Raw genomic sequence first — 19,628 nt, 5'->3', positions numbered from 1 at the left:
AGAGGCTTGGGCACGCAAACAGTTCGTTGGGCAGCTTCAGCAAACTTGAAGGGGTCAATCATTTATACTGGGGTGTCTTTGCACATGCCAAATATCGTTCTTGAGTTCACCCCGTTTTCAGTACTTTATTTACGACCGAGACCATTTTAATGCTCTCTAAAGCTTTTTGTTCAGATTTTCCATTAAAGAAAAAAGCTCAACTGTTGAGTTTATTATAAAAAAAAAAAGAGTGTACTATTATCTGTACTCTATCTTGAAATACCATATATCAGTTTATCAAATCAATTTAGCAAGCCTTGTGCAGTAAGTCTGCAAAACATCTTTAAGTAACACTCCAGATAAGAGTCAAGATCTGTGCTTGTAATCAAAGGATTCAGGATTCTTTAGAACTCTTATGGTAAAAAAGGATTTTCTTGAGAGTGTATGTGTCTCTCTCTCTCTCTCTCTCTCTCTCTCTCTCTCTCTCTCTCTCTCTCTCTCTCTCTCTGTGTGTGTGTGTGTGTGTGTGTGTGTGTCTCAAATTTATATTCGCTGATAAAGAAATAAAGGGAGATTTATCAGCGAATATAAATTTGGTATAAAATGGTTTGTCGTGAATGCGACTGCCTGAGGGTTCCTGGATTGGAGCTGAAAGGTGAAAGGGAAGCAGTAGGCTTCCTCCCATATTGGGGTAGACCAGGTGCTTTGACAGAAAAACACGTAATACACACACACACACACACACACACACACACACACACACACACACAGAGTAGGGAGAAGGTTGTGATCTGAAGTCTGAGTGAGACTGGTTAATTGATGCATGAATTTCCCTCTAAACCCACCTGAATGGGCTATTAATGCAAAAACAAAAACACATTACACTATGCATTTAATGTTATAGTTTACCAATCAAAAGCTTTCTACATTGTGTTGGAACAGCTGTAATAAATTATTATATATAATCACCTCTGGTGATAATGCCCAGTTCAATACTCACTTGAGTCAAAAGTCCTTAAAGGAATTAGAAAAAAATCATTCAGTGTTCTTTGATAATGAATTCTGTGTAGCTTTGGCCAGATTGATATTCTGTTAGAACACAAGATACTTTGATTGTTAGTTATCGGAATTAGCCAGTGACAATTAACCAGTGAGTGGAACAACTTGCCTTCAGAAGTGGTGGGTGCTCCATCGTGGGAATGGGACAACCCACCACAGCCAGTTCACCGTGGCCAACTCGCCGTAGGACAATTATAGAATAGAATAGAATAGAATAGAATAGAATAGAATAGAATAGAATAGAATAGAATAGAATAGAATAGAGAGTGGAAATAGGATAGGATAGGGAGTGGAATTAGAATAGAATAGAATGCAGAACAGAACAACAACAGAACAAAATAGAATAGAGAGTGGAAATAGGATAGGATAGGATAGGATAGGATAGGATAGGATAGGATAGGATAGGATAGGATAGGATAGGATAGGGAGTGGAATTAGAATAGAATAGAATGCAGAACAGAACAGAACAGAATAGAATAGAGAGTGGAAATAGGATAGGATAGGATAGGATAGGATAGGATAGGGAGTGGAATTAGAATAGAATAGAATACAGAACAGAACAGAATAGAATAGAGAGTGGAAATAGGATAGGATAGGATAGGATAGGATAGGATAGGATAGGATAGGATAGGATAGGATAGGATAAGGAGTGGAATTAGAATAGAATAGAATGCAGAACAGAATAGAATAGAATAGAATAGAATAGAATAGAATAGAATAGAATAGAATAGAATAGAATAGAATAGAATAGAATAGAATTCTTTATTGGCCAAGTGTGATTGGACACGCAACCAATTTGTCTTCTGTGCATAAACTCTCATTGTACATAAAAGCTATAAGTGATAAATCATGATCATAGTCATCATGAAAATACAATCATCATAAACCATAAGATACAACACTTAAGTGATACAATCAACATAAATCATACTAGGAAACTAAATAAAACAATACCTAAGGGCAGGACAAGAAGCAACAGATGGAAACTAAATATGGAGAGAAGCAACCTAGAACTAAGGAGAAATTTCCTGACAGTGAGAACAATTAATCAGTGGAACAACTTGCCTCCAGAAGGTGTGAATGCTCCAACACTGGACGTTTTTAAGAAGATGTTGGATAACCATTTGTCTGAAGTGGTATAGGGTTTCCTGCCTAGGCAGGGGATTGGACTAGAAGACTTCCAAGGTCCCTTCCAACTCTGTTATTCTGTAATGTAATTATATTTTTTTCAAATAAATAAAAAAATATTTTAATTTTTGTCATTCACATTTCATTCTGTCCTTCCTTTGGCATCCTTTAATTATTCTATTCCACCATTTCTTTGGTATTAGTGTAACTGTTGTCCCACAGTGAGTGTCCCGTGGCAAATTGGCGGAGGTGAATTGTCATGAAGAGACTGGGCAGCCATTTGTCTGAAGTGGTATAGGTTCTCCTGGTTGAGCAGGGGGTTGAGCTAGATGATCTCCAAGGGACCTTCCAACTCTGTTATTTTGCTATCACTGCAAAGCAAATACATGTTTCACTGCATCAGTAAGATGCAGTGTGAGAAACAGTAATGGCTCAAAATTTAAGACTCCTTCAAGTGCTTGTTTTATTCAAAGCTAGTTTGGTATACTAGTTAAAGTGCTGGCCTTGGAACCAGGAGATTGTGAGTTCTAGTCCCATCTTAAAACATGAAAAAAATGTCTAGGTGTCTTTGGGCCAGTCACTCTCTCTCAGCCCAGCCCACCTCACAAGGTTGTTGTGGGTTAGGAAGTGGAAAGAATATTATGTCTGTTCACCTTTGAGTTACTTATAAAGTAATAAAGATGGAATAAAAATCTAATAAATAAAATAAATATTACTCTTTTGGTTATAGCACCAAAATAGTTACGGCAATTATCTTCAGCTGTACTGATATTTTCTAGACAGAAGTAATTAGTGTAGTTGAAATAATTGTATATCTCTTTTTAAGATTACAGAGATGCTTTTTGTGCCTTTGATACATACATACACTCTATGTATTTCTCAGTGCTTGTTTTTCAATTTTTACATTTTTCTTTCACCAATCTGGATTTTTAATTTTTTTTGATGTTGTGTAAATAGGCAGTACTAATAAAAATGTAAAAACAAAACAATTGTTTTATGTGTGATAAGGTCTTTTTCAGGGACTTTGATGGGTTATTACTTTCCAGCAAATCTATGAGTATGTATGCATGTATGTGTGAATGTATGTATGTATGCATGTACATCCTACCATAGGGTAACACTGGGTGACTTACAATTACACAAAAACTAAAACATAAAAAGGGGGTGGAGTGGGGGGGAGGTGGGACCTGTTGTTATTGTTATTATTACTACAGTACTACTACTTCTACAACAATATCTCGCCACTGCGATCTTGCGAGATCCGGCCATGAGTGGTGTGTATGGGGTTTTTTTTAACGTTTTTTATTGTATATTGTTCATACTGTTCTTGTTGTAAGCTGCCCAGAGTCCTCGGAAAGTTGGACGGCATAGAAATATGAATAATAAAATAAATAAATAAAATAAATATATACAATTGTATTCTATATAGAGGTTTGTTCCTTGTAGAGTCTGCATTGCCTAATTGTGTTAATTTCCCCCCTTTTTTGCCTCTTTATTCAGTATCTGTATAACTTTAGCATTCCTTCATTAGAATGAAATTGAAGTTGTTTTCTGTTTAAGCATTATTTATTTTGGTGCATTTCAAACTAAATGAACTGCTGGTTTTGTTTTCCTGGAACATTTGAATTTTAGGCGAATTATTGGTTACATATAAAATTGGTAAATAAACTATATAACTAATATATTGGTAATAAACTATATAACTAAAACATGTCCATTTTCGTTTCTTTGGACAATCTAAAGAGTTAAATAATTTGAAAGCCATCAAAATGTAACTTAAGCTAAAGATCTTATCGATTGAGTTGGTGTTAAAGTGTAAATTTTTGTATAGTTTTGCCTTTAAAACAGTTTAATGCGCTCTACAGTGTGACGGAAATCTAGATGTAATTACAAATGTTTCATTTTTTTCCACTTTAATTGCAGTGGATGATCCAGTTCCCCTACAAAGCCGCAACCTTTTTTGGCTGCATCGGAACCGATAAATTTGGTGAGATCCTCAAAAGAAAAACGGAAGAAGCCCATGTCGATGCTCACTACTATGAACAAAGCGAAGAACCGACGGGAACCTGTGCCGCCTGCATCACCAGTGATAACAGGTTAGCTATGTGTTCTGACCCAGCTCCCCAAACACGACAAACCTTCTGTAGTTGAAGCAATGATTCCTTTATTAGGAGCGCCAGCAGCCCCGGCAAAAAGTTTATCTTTCTCACAGCAGGCTAACAAGTCTGTCCAGCAGGGAGATGAATAGTTGTCTGCCACATCTATTCATCTCCGCCCCCTGCCTTTTATCTCCAGAGCTAGGGTGGGACTTCGCTAGCAGTGGTGGCTCTTCCATCCCAAGGATCGACCCACGGATTTCCACTGCTCTCCTCTCCTCCGGTTTCTGTGCTTTCGCGTGTCAGGCACTGGACCCAGCTGTTCTTCCACTTCCTCATCAGCCACCTCCAGACCTGGGGACTGTTGACTCTCCAGCTGAGGGTTGACGGACAGTCCAGGCTCCGCCTCTGTCTCTGTTTCTCTCTCTCTCTGCCAGCTCCATTCCCTCTCCCCCCTCAGAGCTCTCAGGTTGCCTTGATGCTGATCCTGACTCCCACGCCTCCTCCTTATATGATTCGGCTGCTGGAGGGGCTGGCGGCCAACAGGCCACAACACTATGTTCTCCTGAGACATGGAGTAAAGAAGCAGAAGATACTGGAAGCCTATATCATGGCTTGAATTGTGGCAGAGATCGCAACTAAATCTTACAGGAAGGCACTGATTACCACCCCATTTCCATTTGGGGAAATAAGATTCCCATATCTCATTGGGTGCTTGCAACTAACCAAACGGCATCCCTCTCTCTGTCTTTCTGATGACTGCCTCCTGTGGAGACCATTGCTGAGAACGACTGGTACAGAGGGCCAGCAAATCGAATTCCTGATTTGAGCCTCACCTTTTGGCTGGGTCCACACATAGCATAAACCCATAGTGTGCTTGGCTTGATTTGGGTTCAGTGATGAGGCAAGCTGTGGTTTATGATTTAGTGTGGTCTGCTCAGTGTCTCAGGGCATAATGCAATATGCAAATTTGCTCTTGGGGTCATAATGGTATTACTTATAGCAGGATGACCTGGGTCAGAAAATTGGTCTATATTTACAGGAGGATTGGACAGCCTCAGACAAGAAAAGATATGAAAACTCTAAAAATGGTTAAAAAAAATACTATTATTGTGAAGAAAGTGTAGCTGTGAATTTCAGAGAGGGCAAGGTTGGTTGGTGGTTGGTTGGTTGGTTTAAATGGATTTATATGGCTCCCTACCCCACAAATGGAACTCTGGGTGCCTAACAGGAATTTTTAAACATAAAATATTCTACCCATCGTGGGGTATTTGATTACGCAAAACATTTTTGTCCAAGGGGTGGAGATGATTATCTTTCTGCTCGGGGTTGTCGTCTCTAAAAGGTATGAATTGGGGTTCTTGACTCTATGGATAGTTTTAGATTATTTTGAAAACAGTAGAATTTGGTTAGAATAAAAGAAAGGCATACATCTAGTTAAGTCAAAGGTACTTTCTAAAAGCCATCCTATTAATTCCATTTAAGGAGTGTCCCAGAGATTGTGTGCAGTAGATAGTTGATTTTGACATTCAAGTTTATTGAAGGGTTTTAATTTAGAAATTGAAATTACGCAATGTTTCTCCTTAACTTCCTTGCTGTTGACACTATAAATCATGTCTCTGCTTTCTACGCTGCATTTCGAAAGAATAAATCCATTTCCACTTGTTTTTGTACTTCCCTGCACTTTCCTTGATAAAATTAATTCTGCAGTTAGAGCTGACTGTTCGGTTGTGAAAAAGAGCTGTGATTATAAAATATGGATAACAATACTTTCCTCATTATCTACACTATTTTTATACATTCATTTTTTAATTGGCTCAAAGCAATTTTGAAAAGGTGGCCTCTCTCTCTCTCCTTTTTTGGGAAAGAGTTTATATCTTGATTTTGGTGGAACAGCAGTGGGCAGATTTCAGGTTTGAAAATTTGCAGAGTAAGAACATGGATAAAAGATAAAAAATGTCTGTATGGATTTAGATAATTCTGATCATAGAAGATGAAAATCTTGACTGTATTTAATGTGCCCCATTTTGACAGCAGGATCAGGATCTTTGATAGTTTTTCTTATTAATACTCTCCTCAAGATAACAGAATTGTATTACACCACCGTACAAACCAGGCCTTTTTCATTTGAATGACATTTATTTTTAAATGTTCATTGTAGACTAAAATCCATCTCTGGCTTAACAGTCCAAATCAAGAGGTCTCAAAACTTGGCAACGTTTAAGACTCGTGGACTTCAACTTCCAGAATTCCCCAGCCAGCATGAGGAATTCTGGGATTTGAAGTCCATAAGGCTTAAAGTTGCCAAGTTTGGAGACCTCCTGGTCTAACCTACATTGGTACCAATGCAACCAGGAGATGGAAGAATAGACTTACTCTGAATATCTCTTTTTTTAAAAAAAATATATAAAATATCTCTTTTTAAGACATAAGGCTCATTAAATAAAGGCAGCTGCCTTGAGTAGACCATCACTCCTTGTGACTAAGTGAACATGGCAAAGTTGTTTTCTTTGCGGTGGTTTTTTATTGCCTGCATTAATCTTCCTAATCTAACCTATAATTTTAGCATTGCCTTGTCATCTTCCATGTAAATACTCTATCCAGCCCTGTTTAATTGTTTCAAGGTCATCTTTGTTCTGTCCCCTTCTTCAGGCAAATTAGTCAAGTAAGACCAGCAACAAAATTGTGCAGTGTATTCCCCGATGTCTAATAAAAGAGAAAGGGGGGGGGGAATAATGCCCTTTTTTGGCTTCTTTTTCCCTTATTTTCTCTGTCCTTTCTCTGCTCTAGGTAGAAAACCAGTTTGGGGCAGACTCATTGCTTGCTGGTGAAGCCATGGTGGCATCAAAGTGTCATTGTGTGTATCCTGGTGCAAATAACATGTATCATACTGCATGGATGTCATAATCATATAACATCAGTCCACCTGCCCCTGCTGCCTTTTTATAATTATATGAGTGCAGGATGGCAAGCACAAAAATGCATTCTTAACCCTTCCTTATTATTAAAAGATTCCTGAAGATCACAGCGAGGGAAAATCCACCCTCTTAAGATTCTTTTCCATTGATTTCCCCCCCCCCCCTTGTATCCCCAATATATTTTATATTCTGGAAGCAAAGTAGGCTCTTTGATATTTTAATGCTTTTTCCACTTTTAATTGAAAAACCCTTTCGATTTCCTCCCATGTATCAGTCATTAGGTTCTTTGGGGTATCCTTCCATACAGTATTAAACACTCAGCTACCCAAGTGGACTATTAGAGAAAACAACAATTAAATACAACACACTGGGATGAGTGTGCAGCTCCTGCTTCTCAGCCTTCTAATGCTTTGTACATATTATTTGAAAAATTGGGAGCGGAAAAGTTAGGTAGCATCTTAGAGTACATGGCATGGTCTCCAGTGACATTCCATAAATTTGTTGATTAAAGAATTAAGGGATAGTAGGGAAATTGTAGTTATTCTATGAGAGGATTAGAAAGCTGACTTCTTTTAATGATTTTTTTTTTAGGTCTCTGATTGCTAACTTGGCTGCTGCTAATTGCTATAAGAAGGAAAAACATCTTGATATGGAGAAGAACTGGAAGCTGGTGGAAAAAGCTAAAGTCTATTATATTGCAGTAAGTGTGGTTAATGTTGCAGAATGTTCATTTGCATTGAGACCTTGAATTTTTGGCACACAAATTACATTTCGTGCAAACCAAATCTTAGAAATGAATTTATACTTACGTTTTCATACACTCATAGTTTGAGCTGCCTGTTGACCTATTTGCTTGGGAAGAATCTATACATTGTTATTTTCCTGATGTTTCCTAAATTAGTATTTGTTTCTGAAGTATAGTATAAGAATATTCTTGCTTTGTTTCTTGAATGCAGACAAAAGTGCTTTGGATTGGGATAAGACAGGGATAAGAATAATGGATGTTCCTTCTTTCATACAAGAAATTTTATGCAAGAAAATATTTGTCTAGAACAGTGATGGCTAACCTTTTTGCCGTCGTGCCAAAAGTGGGGGAGACTGCGGGAGGATCGCGTGCATGTGTGCCCACCCACCCACCCACCCACCCCCGTGCGTGCATGTGTGACCCCCCCCCTTACGCTTCTCCTGCTTTTGGCACGTGATGGCCCGGTGGGCCCAGTAGGCCTGCTTTTTGTCCTCCCCAGGCTCCAGACATTTTCTAGGAGCCTGGGGAGGGCGAAAACAGCCTTTCCCACCCCCACCCCCCCGGAGGCCCCCTGGAGGCCGGAAATGGCCCATTTCCCGACTTCCAGTGGACCCAAAAGGCCCAAAAATCAGCTGGCCAGCACACATATGCATGCTGGAGCTGAGCTAGGGCAACGCTCGTGTGCCCACAGATATGGCTCTGCGTGCCATCTGTGGCACGTGTGCCATAGGTTCACCATCACGGGTCTAGAATATTTTTATTCACTTCTCTACCACAAGGCATCCAAAGAACTAAACAAAAATTAAAAGTTGCAGGATTATTTTTTAAAAATAGAAAATTCTGCTAAAATTCCCCCGCCCTAAAAATAAAACAACTTAGAAAGCTGTCTCTTGAGGAGGAAGTGGAGAGTATTGAGAAGAGCTGGGTGGTGTAGTGGTTAGAATGCAGTATTGCAGGCTAACTCTGCTGACTGCCAGCTGCCAGCAGTTTAGCAGTTTGATTCTTACTTGTTCACGGTTGACTCAGCCTTCCATCCTTTCGAGGTGGGTAAAATGAGGACCCAGATTGCTGGGGCCAATAGGCTGACTCTGTAAACCACTTAGAGAGGGCTGTAAAGCACTATGAAGCGGTATTTAAGTGCTATTGCTATTAGCGGGGGAGGCTCGAGTACTGTGAGGGATAGAGCAGTTGTGTCAAACTGGGATAGAGGGGTGTCAAACTTAAGGCCCGCAGCCCGGATCCGGCCCATGGGGTGCTTAGATCTGGTCTGCAGGGCCGCCCTGGAAACAGCAAAGGACCAGCCCACGGTGCCTCCGCCGGTGAAAACGAAGCTCAGCGGGCCATGCACTGCCCTCCCAGACTCCTTTTTCAGCCACAACAACCTCTTGTAGCCCTCTCCAAGTGAAAAGCACCCGCCCCTCCGCTCCATTTTCACTGGCAGAGGTCTGCAGGAGGCCATTGTGGCTAAAAATGGAGCTCCGGATCCCGTTTTTGCTGGCAGAGTGCTCAGGCCACCACAGATGCCCCACCCCCCACCCCTGACAAGAGTGATGTCAAGCTGGCCATGCCCCCCCAGGTCAAACACAACACTGATGTGGCCCTCAACGAAATCGAGTTTGACACCCCTTCTCTAGCCCAATCAAGATACCATCAGAAGTTGTCTGGTGTGGATAGCTGGAACTTGGGGCGTAAAGATTGCACAAGTTCATCAGACTGACTGATTGCTTATGTCCATCAGGAGACAAATGACATTGTTTGAAGAGAGCAAATACTTCAGAGTATTACAAGATGAAGGTGAGGGTGAAGGAGCTGGAGGCATAAAGAGTTTTTTTCTTTCATCTTCGTCACCAATGTTAAAAAGATCCAGGAAAATAAAATTGGTTACAATGGAGTTACCAAGATAAAGATGCATTCCTAGATGTGGTCTAGGACAGGGGTCTCCAACCTTGGCAACTTTAAGACTTGTGGACTTCAACTCCCAGAATTCCTCAGCAAAGCTGGCTGAGGAATTCTGGGAGTTGAAGTCCACAAGTCTTAAAGTTGCCAAGGTTGGAGACCCCAGGTCTAGGATCACCTACTACAAGTCAGGATTGGGGGACAACAGCAAACCTAAGTGCGAAGTTGTAAAGACATCACTGTACATGATAATATGTAAGAAGATTGTGAGATGCAGAGTCCTCAGACCAGAAGTCTGAATGTTTGTGTCAAAAAGTCCATATAGTTCCCATAAGAATGCAGTAGAAGCACTTCTCATTTTTACATGCTCATGGATATCTTGGCTTTTTTGACCTTCTTGTTCATGAATACCTCTGGTATTCATCTCTGGTCAAAAGCAGGAGAACAACTAGCGAGCTGAAATTAAAAGAAAGGTGATTCAGGCTGAACGCTATGAAGACGTCCTTGATTTTAAGAGCTACTAAGCATTAAAATTATTTGAGCAATGTTGGGTTCCCATTGGAGTGATGGGTGATGGTTAATGGATTAACCGAGTTGGAAAGGACCTTATAAGTCATCTGGTCCAATCCCCCACTCAGCAGGAGACCCTACACCATTTCTGACAAATGGGAGTCCAATCTCTTCTTGAAAGTCTCAAGTGATGAAGCTTCCAGAACAGCAAGCTGTTCCATTGGATGATTGTTCTGTCAGAAAGTTCCTCCTCATTTCTAGGTTAAATCTCTCCTTGGTCAGTTTCCATCTGTTATTCCTTGTCTGGCCTTCAGGTGCTTTGGAAAATAGGTTGACCCCCTTCTCTCTTTGGCAGCCCCTCAAATATTGGAACACTGCTATCATGTCTCCCCTGGTCTTTCTCTTCACTAGACTAGCCCTGCTCAGTTCCTGCAACCGTTCTTCATATGTTTTAGTCTCCAGTCCCCTAATCATCCTGGTTGCTCTCCTCTGCACTCTTTCCAGCGTCTCAACATCTCTTTTATAGTGTGGTGACCAAAACTGGATGCAGTACTCTAGGTGTGGTCTTAGACAACATGTTGGGAAGGTCTTAGTGAGCTTCTTCACTGAGAAGGGTTAGACTATGCAATGGCTGGTTCTTCTTATTCGTGCATTCTCTGATTCAAATTGTAGAAGGCAATTCTGACAGATAGAAACAAATAACGTGAGTGTAATGTATTAATAACAGTCGCTGCCATCATATTACCTGAGGTGTGCAGAAACAGCTGGTGAGAAATGTGAAAAAAAAAAGAAAGAAAAGATTATCCAAGAGGAACAAATTCATTAAAAAAAAGTTGTTTTCTTCAGCTAGTGTTAATGTTCCTCCAGATTGGCGTTTTGTGCAGCTTACTAAATATCTGCACATCTGTTGTTGATTCTTGCATACGACTAAAAGCATCCCTTTACAATCCATCAAGTAAATTGCTTGCAAAGGGTTACACAAAACAGTATAACGTGGGAATATACCTGACTCCACACCTTCTTCGCAATGCTTGTTCTGGGTTGGGCAAGTCAGGATGAGGCTTCCGTGATGGGACAGCAGAACCCTTGAGGCCTGCTCACTCAATCAACTAAAACTAATTATGCTTAATATCTCTTGCTGATAGGCATTGTTGTGCTTTTTTTCCCCCCAGTGATGTCTTATTTTTGTGATGCAGGCAGCTTCCAATAATGAGGTCATTCAGAGATTGCTGCTGGATTAACGGCTTAGAATTTAATTGAATGATATATGAATCTTAAGGAGTTCACAAAGACCAGCCCTGACTCTTTAGATCTTGAGGGACATCATCGGCCATTTCCTTTCCTTGATATTGGCTTTTCTTTCGGTCCCTTTATGGAAGTGTTTGCCAGACTGTCTCTTCGTGGTGGTGCCTAAGAATAATACAATAAGCTACATCTACATCTACTTTTCTGTATATTAATCCGATTTATCACATTTACACTCTCTTTGTCGCTCCACTTACAGCCCGTGAAACAATCCTTCAAAAATATATTTATTTGTTTGTGTTAGATTGATAAGGCTGCCCCAATTCACAAATGCGTCTCTGGGCAATGGACAATTTCAAGATAACGTGAAAACGAGGAATTAAAAATAAAATAAAATATACCTTTGGAACATGGGGGGAACAAAAACAAGAGCAGCAATTAAGGCCAACCCCACCCTACCCCCAAATCACATTCAAGAATCTTGCCTTGGAGGTGGAACGGACCCCATTTTGATCTGTGATGAGCTGGAATTTATTTATTTATCAAAACGTTGAAATGGCCTCCTTAGCTTGAAACGCCCACTGGCGCTATTGATCGCGTCTTGAGAAATTACCAGATGCTTCTTGTTTTTTTCCCCCCCTTCCGTCTCTACAGCCTTGAAATTGCAGCTAAATTTCCTTTGGCTCCCGAGAAAAAGCAGCCCGATTAGAGCATTTACAGCAAAGTCTGGTTGCTCTGCCCAGGAACCACCATGTGATTTTCACAAAGGAAATGTTGAACCGGAGCCAAATGTTTGGTGGCAGAGTCTGTTGCTAGGAAATCAAGGTCCTGAGGCAATTAATGACAAAGCAAGCAATAAGAAGAAGACAGAATTACAGATTTAAAAGAGGGAAAAAGTGGTTGGCGTTATAATTACCCAAAGAAATCTGCACTCATTAAATAGGCTGTTTTTATGATTGACTTTAATTGGAGGTTAGTGCAGATACTTAGCTCCTTTCCCACCCCTTTAAAGACATGCATGCGCCCAGGCTGTGGAAACGCAGAACCCTCCGGGCCCACCAGGCGCTCGCCTGCAATCTGATCCCTACCGACAGATGCGTTTTCAAGGCCGCCATTTTGCATTAACCTATTGTTTTCAGTTCTTTGGAACAAAACATCCATTCTTATTCCCTCAGACGGGTTGGGTAGAGTAGGAGAACATCGCTTCCGGAGGAAGAAGGCCATTGGCAGAGACCTACCTGGCTACTTTGACAATAATGGTTGATGCACAATTATTATTATTTTTTTTTAAAAGATAGTCGAAGGCAGGGAAGAATAAGAGTGTGTGAACACACAATGTGGAGGGTTTTTTTTTTCCTCTCCTTCAGAAATTACCCTTCGAGTAGCATTATTTGAGCATTCTATATCTATGAAAGAGATGAGAAGTTTTAAAATTAGATAGATAGATAGATAGATAGATAGATAGATAGATAGATAGATAGATAGATAGATAGATAGATAGATAGATAGATAGATGATAGATAGATACCATTAGATAGATAGATGGATGGATGGATGGATGGATGGATGGATGGATGGATAGATAGATAGATAGATAGATAGATAGATAGATAGATAGATAGATAGATAGATAGATAGATAGATAATAGATAGATAGATACCAATAGATAGATAGATGGATAGATGGATGGATAGATAGATAGATAGATAGATAGATAGATAGATAGATAGATAGATAGATAGACAGACAGATGATAGATAGATAGATAGATAGATAGATAGATAGATAGATAGATAGATAGATAGATAGGACAGACAGATTTCCTAAAGAGTATATTCCTGAAATGTTTTAGATGCAGATGCCCAAATGTTAGCTCTTTTTTTAATTTCTAGATTCTTTGTTTTAGTATAAGTTGCAGCAAAACCAGTCCTGCAGTTTCTATTCTCCCCTTGCAGTCTTTTGATTTGAAAATATTTCAGAGACAAATTAGAAGGGTTTGCGTTCCCATTTTGCAATATTTTTTTTTTTGGTAAGCTAGTTTCCTCTCTCTCTCTCTCTCTCTCTCTCTCTCTCTCTCTCTCTCTCTCTCTCTCTCTCTCTCTCTCTCTCTCCCTCCCTCCCTCCCTCCCTCCCCCTCCCTCCCTCTCCCTCTCCCTCTCCCTCTTCCCCTTTTATTAAAAGGGTTGCTTTTACCGCAAGGTGGAATTTGATTCCGTTCCTTGACGGTCAAATCGGGAAGCACATATGACAGCCCTTACAAAGGATTTTTTCGAAGTGAATATTTGGGAAGAACATAATGGTAAAATCCTCCAGATGTTTAATCAAATGCTGAACAATGGAGCCTCCGCAAATTCTGCCCAGCCATCTTTGAACGTTGCTAATCAGAGGCCAGTGCCAGGCTGTCTGCTTGTTAAATACCCCGGCATCCCAGAGGCAAGAAGACAGCTGCTCTAACTGCTATGAAATTTGGTAGCTCCGTCTCTTTTCAGCTACCCTTGGGCGATAGCGCTACAGTTAATTTAGACCACCCCAACACACCTCCTTCAGGGAATGTTTTTTCAAAGCTTTGTAATTAAAATGATAAAACATCGTTATTACTTTGAAAATGGTTATGTACAATTTTGCACTTGACAGATACCTAACAGACAGATGAGCACAGCGTGTAATTTTTACTGGCTTAATGGCTGGAGATCCAGCGTGTCTTTTTCCGAGCGGCATAAATAAATATATTCCACACTCACCAGAGGCGAGTGGAAGGCCAGGCTTTCTTTATCTTTCGGAGAAGATTTTGAAATTCAGATAATTCAGTTGCTTTTGAACTCTATAATGTTGCTTACTAAAAACATGCCGGGTGAATGAATATGGATATATGTCGACTCTGTTTTTTTTCCCCTCTGCAGGAAAAAAAATAAAATAAACTGATTAAATAAAGTTGGGTTGAGGCAGAATATGCTTTCAGATTTTGAAGCAAAAGCTTCTTTGCATGGTAGAACCAGAGTTGGTTGGTTGTCTTTTCTTGATTGAGGCCTAAATCAAAATTATATGGTATCTGATACGGGTAAAATGGTTTTGGGGTTTTTTTGTTTGTTTGTTTTTAGTAGAAATGAGTTTGGAAAAAGATAGTCAAGAGCATAGAATTCTCCGTGAATTTGAAATTTGGGAATAATTCTACTGAAATAGATGGTTTTGTTCAGAGAGCATCTCATGCTAAAGAAAATATTCCAGAGGCAGTTAGGAGTAAATGCCAGTTTTTTTGTAATCCCTCTCTACTTACAGTAAATCATTACCCAACTAGGTAACATCATCAGTGAATGTGGGGCTTGCTCCCTATTTATAGTAGCTAGCCCTGCCAATATTGCTGTAGGTATGATTTTCTCCTTGGCAATTCCTTGATTAGGATATTGCTTTCTGCTTGAATGTTTGTCTAGTCTTAATACCTGGTTATCTGGGGGTTGGCTGCTGGAGAGGATGTATTCTGCTGTTTTTGTTTCCTTCTTGGCATTTTTATTGTCTTTTTTGAATGGTTTGTAAATGTGGTTTATCTCTATATATCAGTGATGGCGAACCTTTTCGGCATCGAGCGCCCAAACCGGAACACGCGTGCCAGAGCGCCAGAAACCTAAAGACCAACTGGCGATGGCACATGTGCCCACAAAGAGGACCCTGCGTGCCACCTCTGGCACGCATGCCACAGTTTTGCCATCACGGCCAATTGATGACTGATTTGTCTGAATGCCATGCTTCCAGGAAATTCTTACCGTTTTGGAATTTGGATTGGTTTAGAATGCTCTGAGCTTTCCGGTTGAAACTATGGTTGAGTCTGTCCATGTATTGTTTGATTAAGGAGCTTTCAGCATATCTTCTGACAACTAATTCGTTTTCATGAATGTGCTTTGCTGGTCTTCTTGCTATCTGTCCTACGTAGTGGCTTTTAAGTCTTTCCACTGGATGTTGTAAATGACCCCCATTTGTTCTTCTTGGGCTATTGGATTTTTTGGTTTACATATGATGTTATGGAGGGATTTAGTTAGTTTGCGTGCTACGGTCATGCCACGTGGTTATAATAGTCTGGTGGTTTCTGAGATGTTTTTAACCTACTACAATGTTATTCTTTTTATAGTTTGTGTTGGTTGTGTTATGGTGGGTGGAATGGTCAGGCACCTTTTAAGAAAGTAGCGTGGGTATCCATTTTCTTGGAAGTTGTTGTATAGGTGAGCTGTTTCCTTTTTCCGGTGTTCTGAGTTGATGGAATGTGTTTGTACTTACCTGAATAATGTTCTTACCCAGCTCCTTGTGGGAGGTTGGATTTTTTTTTTACATTGGAACACTTGTTTAGTGTGGGTTATCTTTTATAACATCAGTATTCAATAACAATTGTCAGTGTTTCTGCCTTTCCATTCATTCTTCCGAGACCAATCCAACCTCAAGGAAAGGCACCCGAGGAAAAGAACCTGCAGAATAAACACTGGGCCAATGCACAGGTGACCTTCAAACTACTTTGCTTATAAGTAGAAACATGTTCTTACTTAGGAAAAAATACAACCTTGTCATATTTAGACTAAATTAAACCCTGAGAATTTAGCAGTCTAAAGTTTCATGTATTTTATTGGCGCTTCTTGGGTTGTAAGAATGCATGGACACCCAAGAAGAAAACAGACGCTCTCCTTCATTGGTGTCTTCAGGGGGAGGCTAGAGTTGATGTGGGTGTCTTACAGTGAGCAGGACTGAGTCTTGATGACCTCAGTGGCTCCTTTTACTTTAGAACTTCATGATTCTGCAATAGGCTGATATTGAAGAGTAAGAACAGTCCTACCAATGAAATAAGCAGAACGTATTTCTTCTTTCTTTCTTTCTTTCTTTCTTTCTTTCTTTCTTTCTTTCTTTCTTTCTTTCTTTCTTTCTTTCTTTTTTTTTTTTTCTTTCTTTCTTTCTTTCTTTTTTTTTTTTGCTTCCTAGGCCAATTCTGCTATTTAATTAACTTTAAAAATCATCACATAGTGAAATAACACTCTGGGAATCATCCTCAATAGTATTGAAAGGAGGCAACTTGAAGAGATGTGGACTTGAACTCCCAGAATTCCTCAGCCTGCATGTCAACATCTCTTCAAGTTGCCAAGACTGAGGCACACTGGGTTTTAAAGCATTGGACACTGGATTTTTTTAGGTCTTCCAATGGTGCCCCAATAGTTACAGCCACTGTAACAGAGGACATCATCTTGCTACCCTCTTCTCTTTCCTTCTATCTTTCCCGGCATTAAAGCTTTTTCTAGAGGGTGGGGTCTTCGAATAAAGTGTCCAAAGTAGGATGATTTGAGCCTGAAAAAGAACTTGTTCCAAGTTGTAATGGCAGCACATAGTGAAATTTTAAAGTGAGCTGATTAAAATGAAGAAATCTACTCTTCAAAGCCAACCCATCAAAAGAAAAATTGCACCGCAAATGATCAGAATAATATTGCGTACTTTGGTTCCTCAGTTCAAACAAAGGATTAAATTAAAATAACCTAGATATAAGATCACTATTAGTGAGCAGCTCGCCAACTGACAATATTGCAAAAATTTGGGGAAGAATATTCCCATGATAATATGTTCCCAGGGAAGATGAAAAGTTGAAAGTTATTGAATCCCTCTTGAATTTAATATATTTCATATGATGTGAATGTTATTTTTTTTCCACCTAGTCCCAGGTGCATTGCTAAATTCATATTTGAAACTAGAGAACAAACCAACAATGTAATTCATATCTGATAGATGCCATGTTTTTAACCCAACAATATGTCAGCGCCCTGCTAGGATCATTATTCATCTTTGCAATATTTGAAGTATGCTGCCAAAATTATAACAATGGTTCATAAGCGTATATTAAGATAATAAATTAAAAATCACATTTAAAATTAAAATTGACACTAAAACTAATACTCAGGCACCAAAGGCAAGGAGAAACCTTTTAAGGTTTCACTCAAATGTTTTTGTGCCTACTTTATGAGGAATAAAATAAAACTAATCGTTAAAAAAACATTTACTATCCAATAATAAAATTGCAAACTTTCTAATCATATTTGCTTCACACAATTTTCATTGTTAAACGTTATTGTTTATGTAAATACAATTCTTCTAAATTTTTACTGTAGTTTCTAAAATATGAAGTCTGGCTCTTCATATCAGCCTCTTCAGACATAATCCAGTAACGTTTACTGATATAAATTGACCTATTCTTAGTATTGATATCCCACTGTCCTATAAAATATAGAATAAAAGTGACTTCTAATATGTTTTATTCTGTTATTTCGTTCAAATATTTGTATAGCCGCTCATCTTAAAACCAAGCCCTGGGCAACTTACACCCAACAATAAAAACCATGCATACAACTAAAATGAAAACACTAAAAGGAGACTTCCGGCGGCGATCTCAGCGCGTTAGGGATGAAAGGGGTGAAGCTCCGCTCCTGAGTCCCTAACAATCCCGCATCTGGAGCCGAAACAGGCGCTATTGATCTCGTAGTGATCAATAGTTTAAAGGGGAACATCTTAGGACCTCGGAGGAGATCGCAACTTCTCCGAAGGTACAAGATAAAGCCCTTAATCCAGAGTGAGGAAAAACCAGCCTTACGGGGCTGGCCGGAGGCGCTGATAACTGTATAAGAGGGAAGCGAAGATTGAAAGCTATAAGAGGTCATCAACAGAAGATCCTTAACTAGAAAACCCCAAAAAATTACCTGATAGTAAGAAGCAGCGCTGGTGGAAGAGAAACCCGAAAAAAGAAAGAGGATAAGCGGCGACGGAAGATAGATCGGAACGGAGCCATTTTGAAAGCAAAGTGACAGCGCAAAAATTCGAACAGCTGAGTGTACAGTGAGAGTGGAAGAGCGGAAGGAGGTAATTCCTATGAATACTGCGACGAGAATAGAGAATAATTTAAAAAGACTTGGATATTAGTATTGGATTTTATAAATGTGGACTGGATTGAGTGGAGAGAATTGGATAAAAAATAAAACAAGAACGGACCGTGCAGCATCGGAGTGAGCGGAGAGAGCGTGTGCAGCGAGGAGAGCTGGAGATCGGAGGAGAGGAGAGGAACTTGGGCGGACCTTTACAAACTGATCGTATTGGACTTTACTGATGTGGAGTTGCCAGTGTGGATTGAACTAGATAATTCGAAAGAGGAAAAGCTTGTGGGAGACTGGATTGAGTGGAGAGAGTTGGACAAATAAGAACAGAACGTGCAGCATCGGAGCGAGCGGGGACAGCGTGTGCAGTGTGGAGTGCCGGAGATCGGAGGAGAGGAGAGGAGCCTGGACGGATCTCTACAAATTGATCGTATTGGATTTTACTGATTTATACAAACTATCTTTTAGTGATACTTCTTGTGAAGATTAGGATACAAAACTGATACAAAGTGTGAGGGACTTTGACTTTGATTATTTGACTACTAGAGACTGAACTGTTTGGATTGAACAATTTAAATATTGATTAATACTTGATGAACCAGATGATAAGGACTTAAATAGAGGATACAACATTACACTCTTGGGATTGGATCTGGATTCTAACAACAGGAATACAGAGGACTATAGATTAAATTGGATCGTGGAACAATTAAAGTGAATAGGGTGACTCAGACCTTTGGAACCGTATTTGGTTGGAAGAAAGATAAGTTTACATAACACTAAGAAAGATAAGAGACTATAATTAATGGACAATATATATATGCTTAGCTCGATTTAAGTCTATTCTACTATATATTATAAGATACTAGACCCGGAAAATAACCTTTAATAACTTATTAGTTTTTCTCTGAAATAGTCTGTCTAATTTGTCTATTTGAAATTAATTAAACAATTATAGAATATTATCTTTAATTATCTTTAATTAATTTATTCATATACAGTAAATGATTTTAAATAATTAGATAGAATTATAATAATTAAATTGATATTGATACTAATTTAGAACTATTATAATAAAATACATTTTATTTTGTAAGTAATTGAAGAATAAGGTAATTAATGAATTGTTAGAAGCTTACTTTTTCCCCGTTGTTCCCCCCTTCTCTT

At 39.4% G+C, this 19,628-nt stretch overlaps 1 protein-coding gene across 2 annotated transcripts in view; it reads left to right on the top strand.

Annotated features, from left to right (window-relative positions):
- ADK (adenosine kinase) overlaps window positions 1-19,628 on the top strand; it is a 256,903-nt gene that overhangs the window by 109,565 nt on the left and 127,710 nt on the right. For both annotated transcript variants that reach the window (XM_034435402.3, XM_034435404.3), the window contains exons 5-6: window positions 4,090-4,262; window positions 7,772-7,880. In XM_034435402.3, the coding sequence (XP_034291293.3) occupies window positions 4,090-4,262; window positions 7,772-7,880 (282 nt within the window). The remainder of the gene's footprint in view (window positions 1-4,089; window positions 4,263-7,771; window positions 7,881-19,628) is intronic.

The sequence above is a fragment of the Pantherophis guttatus genome, chromosome 6, assembly GCF_059756535.1.
Source record: "Pantherophis guttatus breed Tessera chromosome 6, ASM5975653v1, whole genome shotgun sequence".
In the NCBI taxonomy this organism is placed as follows: domain Eukaryota; kingdom Metazoa; phylum Chordata; class Lepidosauria; order Squamata; family Colubridae; genus Pantherophis; species Pantherophis guttatus.
Note: the sequence above shows the minus strand (reverse complement) of the source record. Positions and strands in the feature narration are given on the sequence as shown.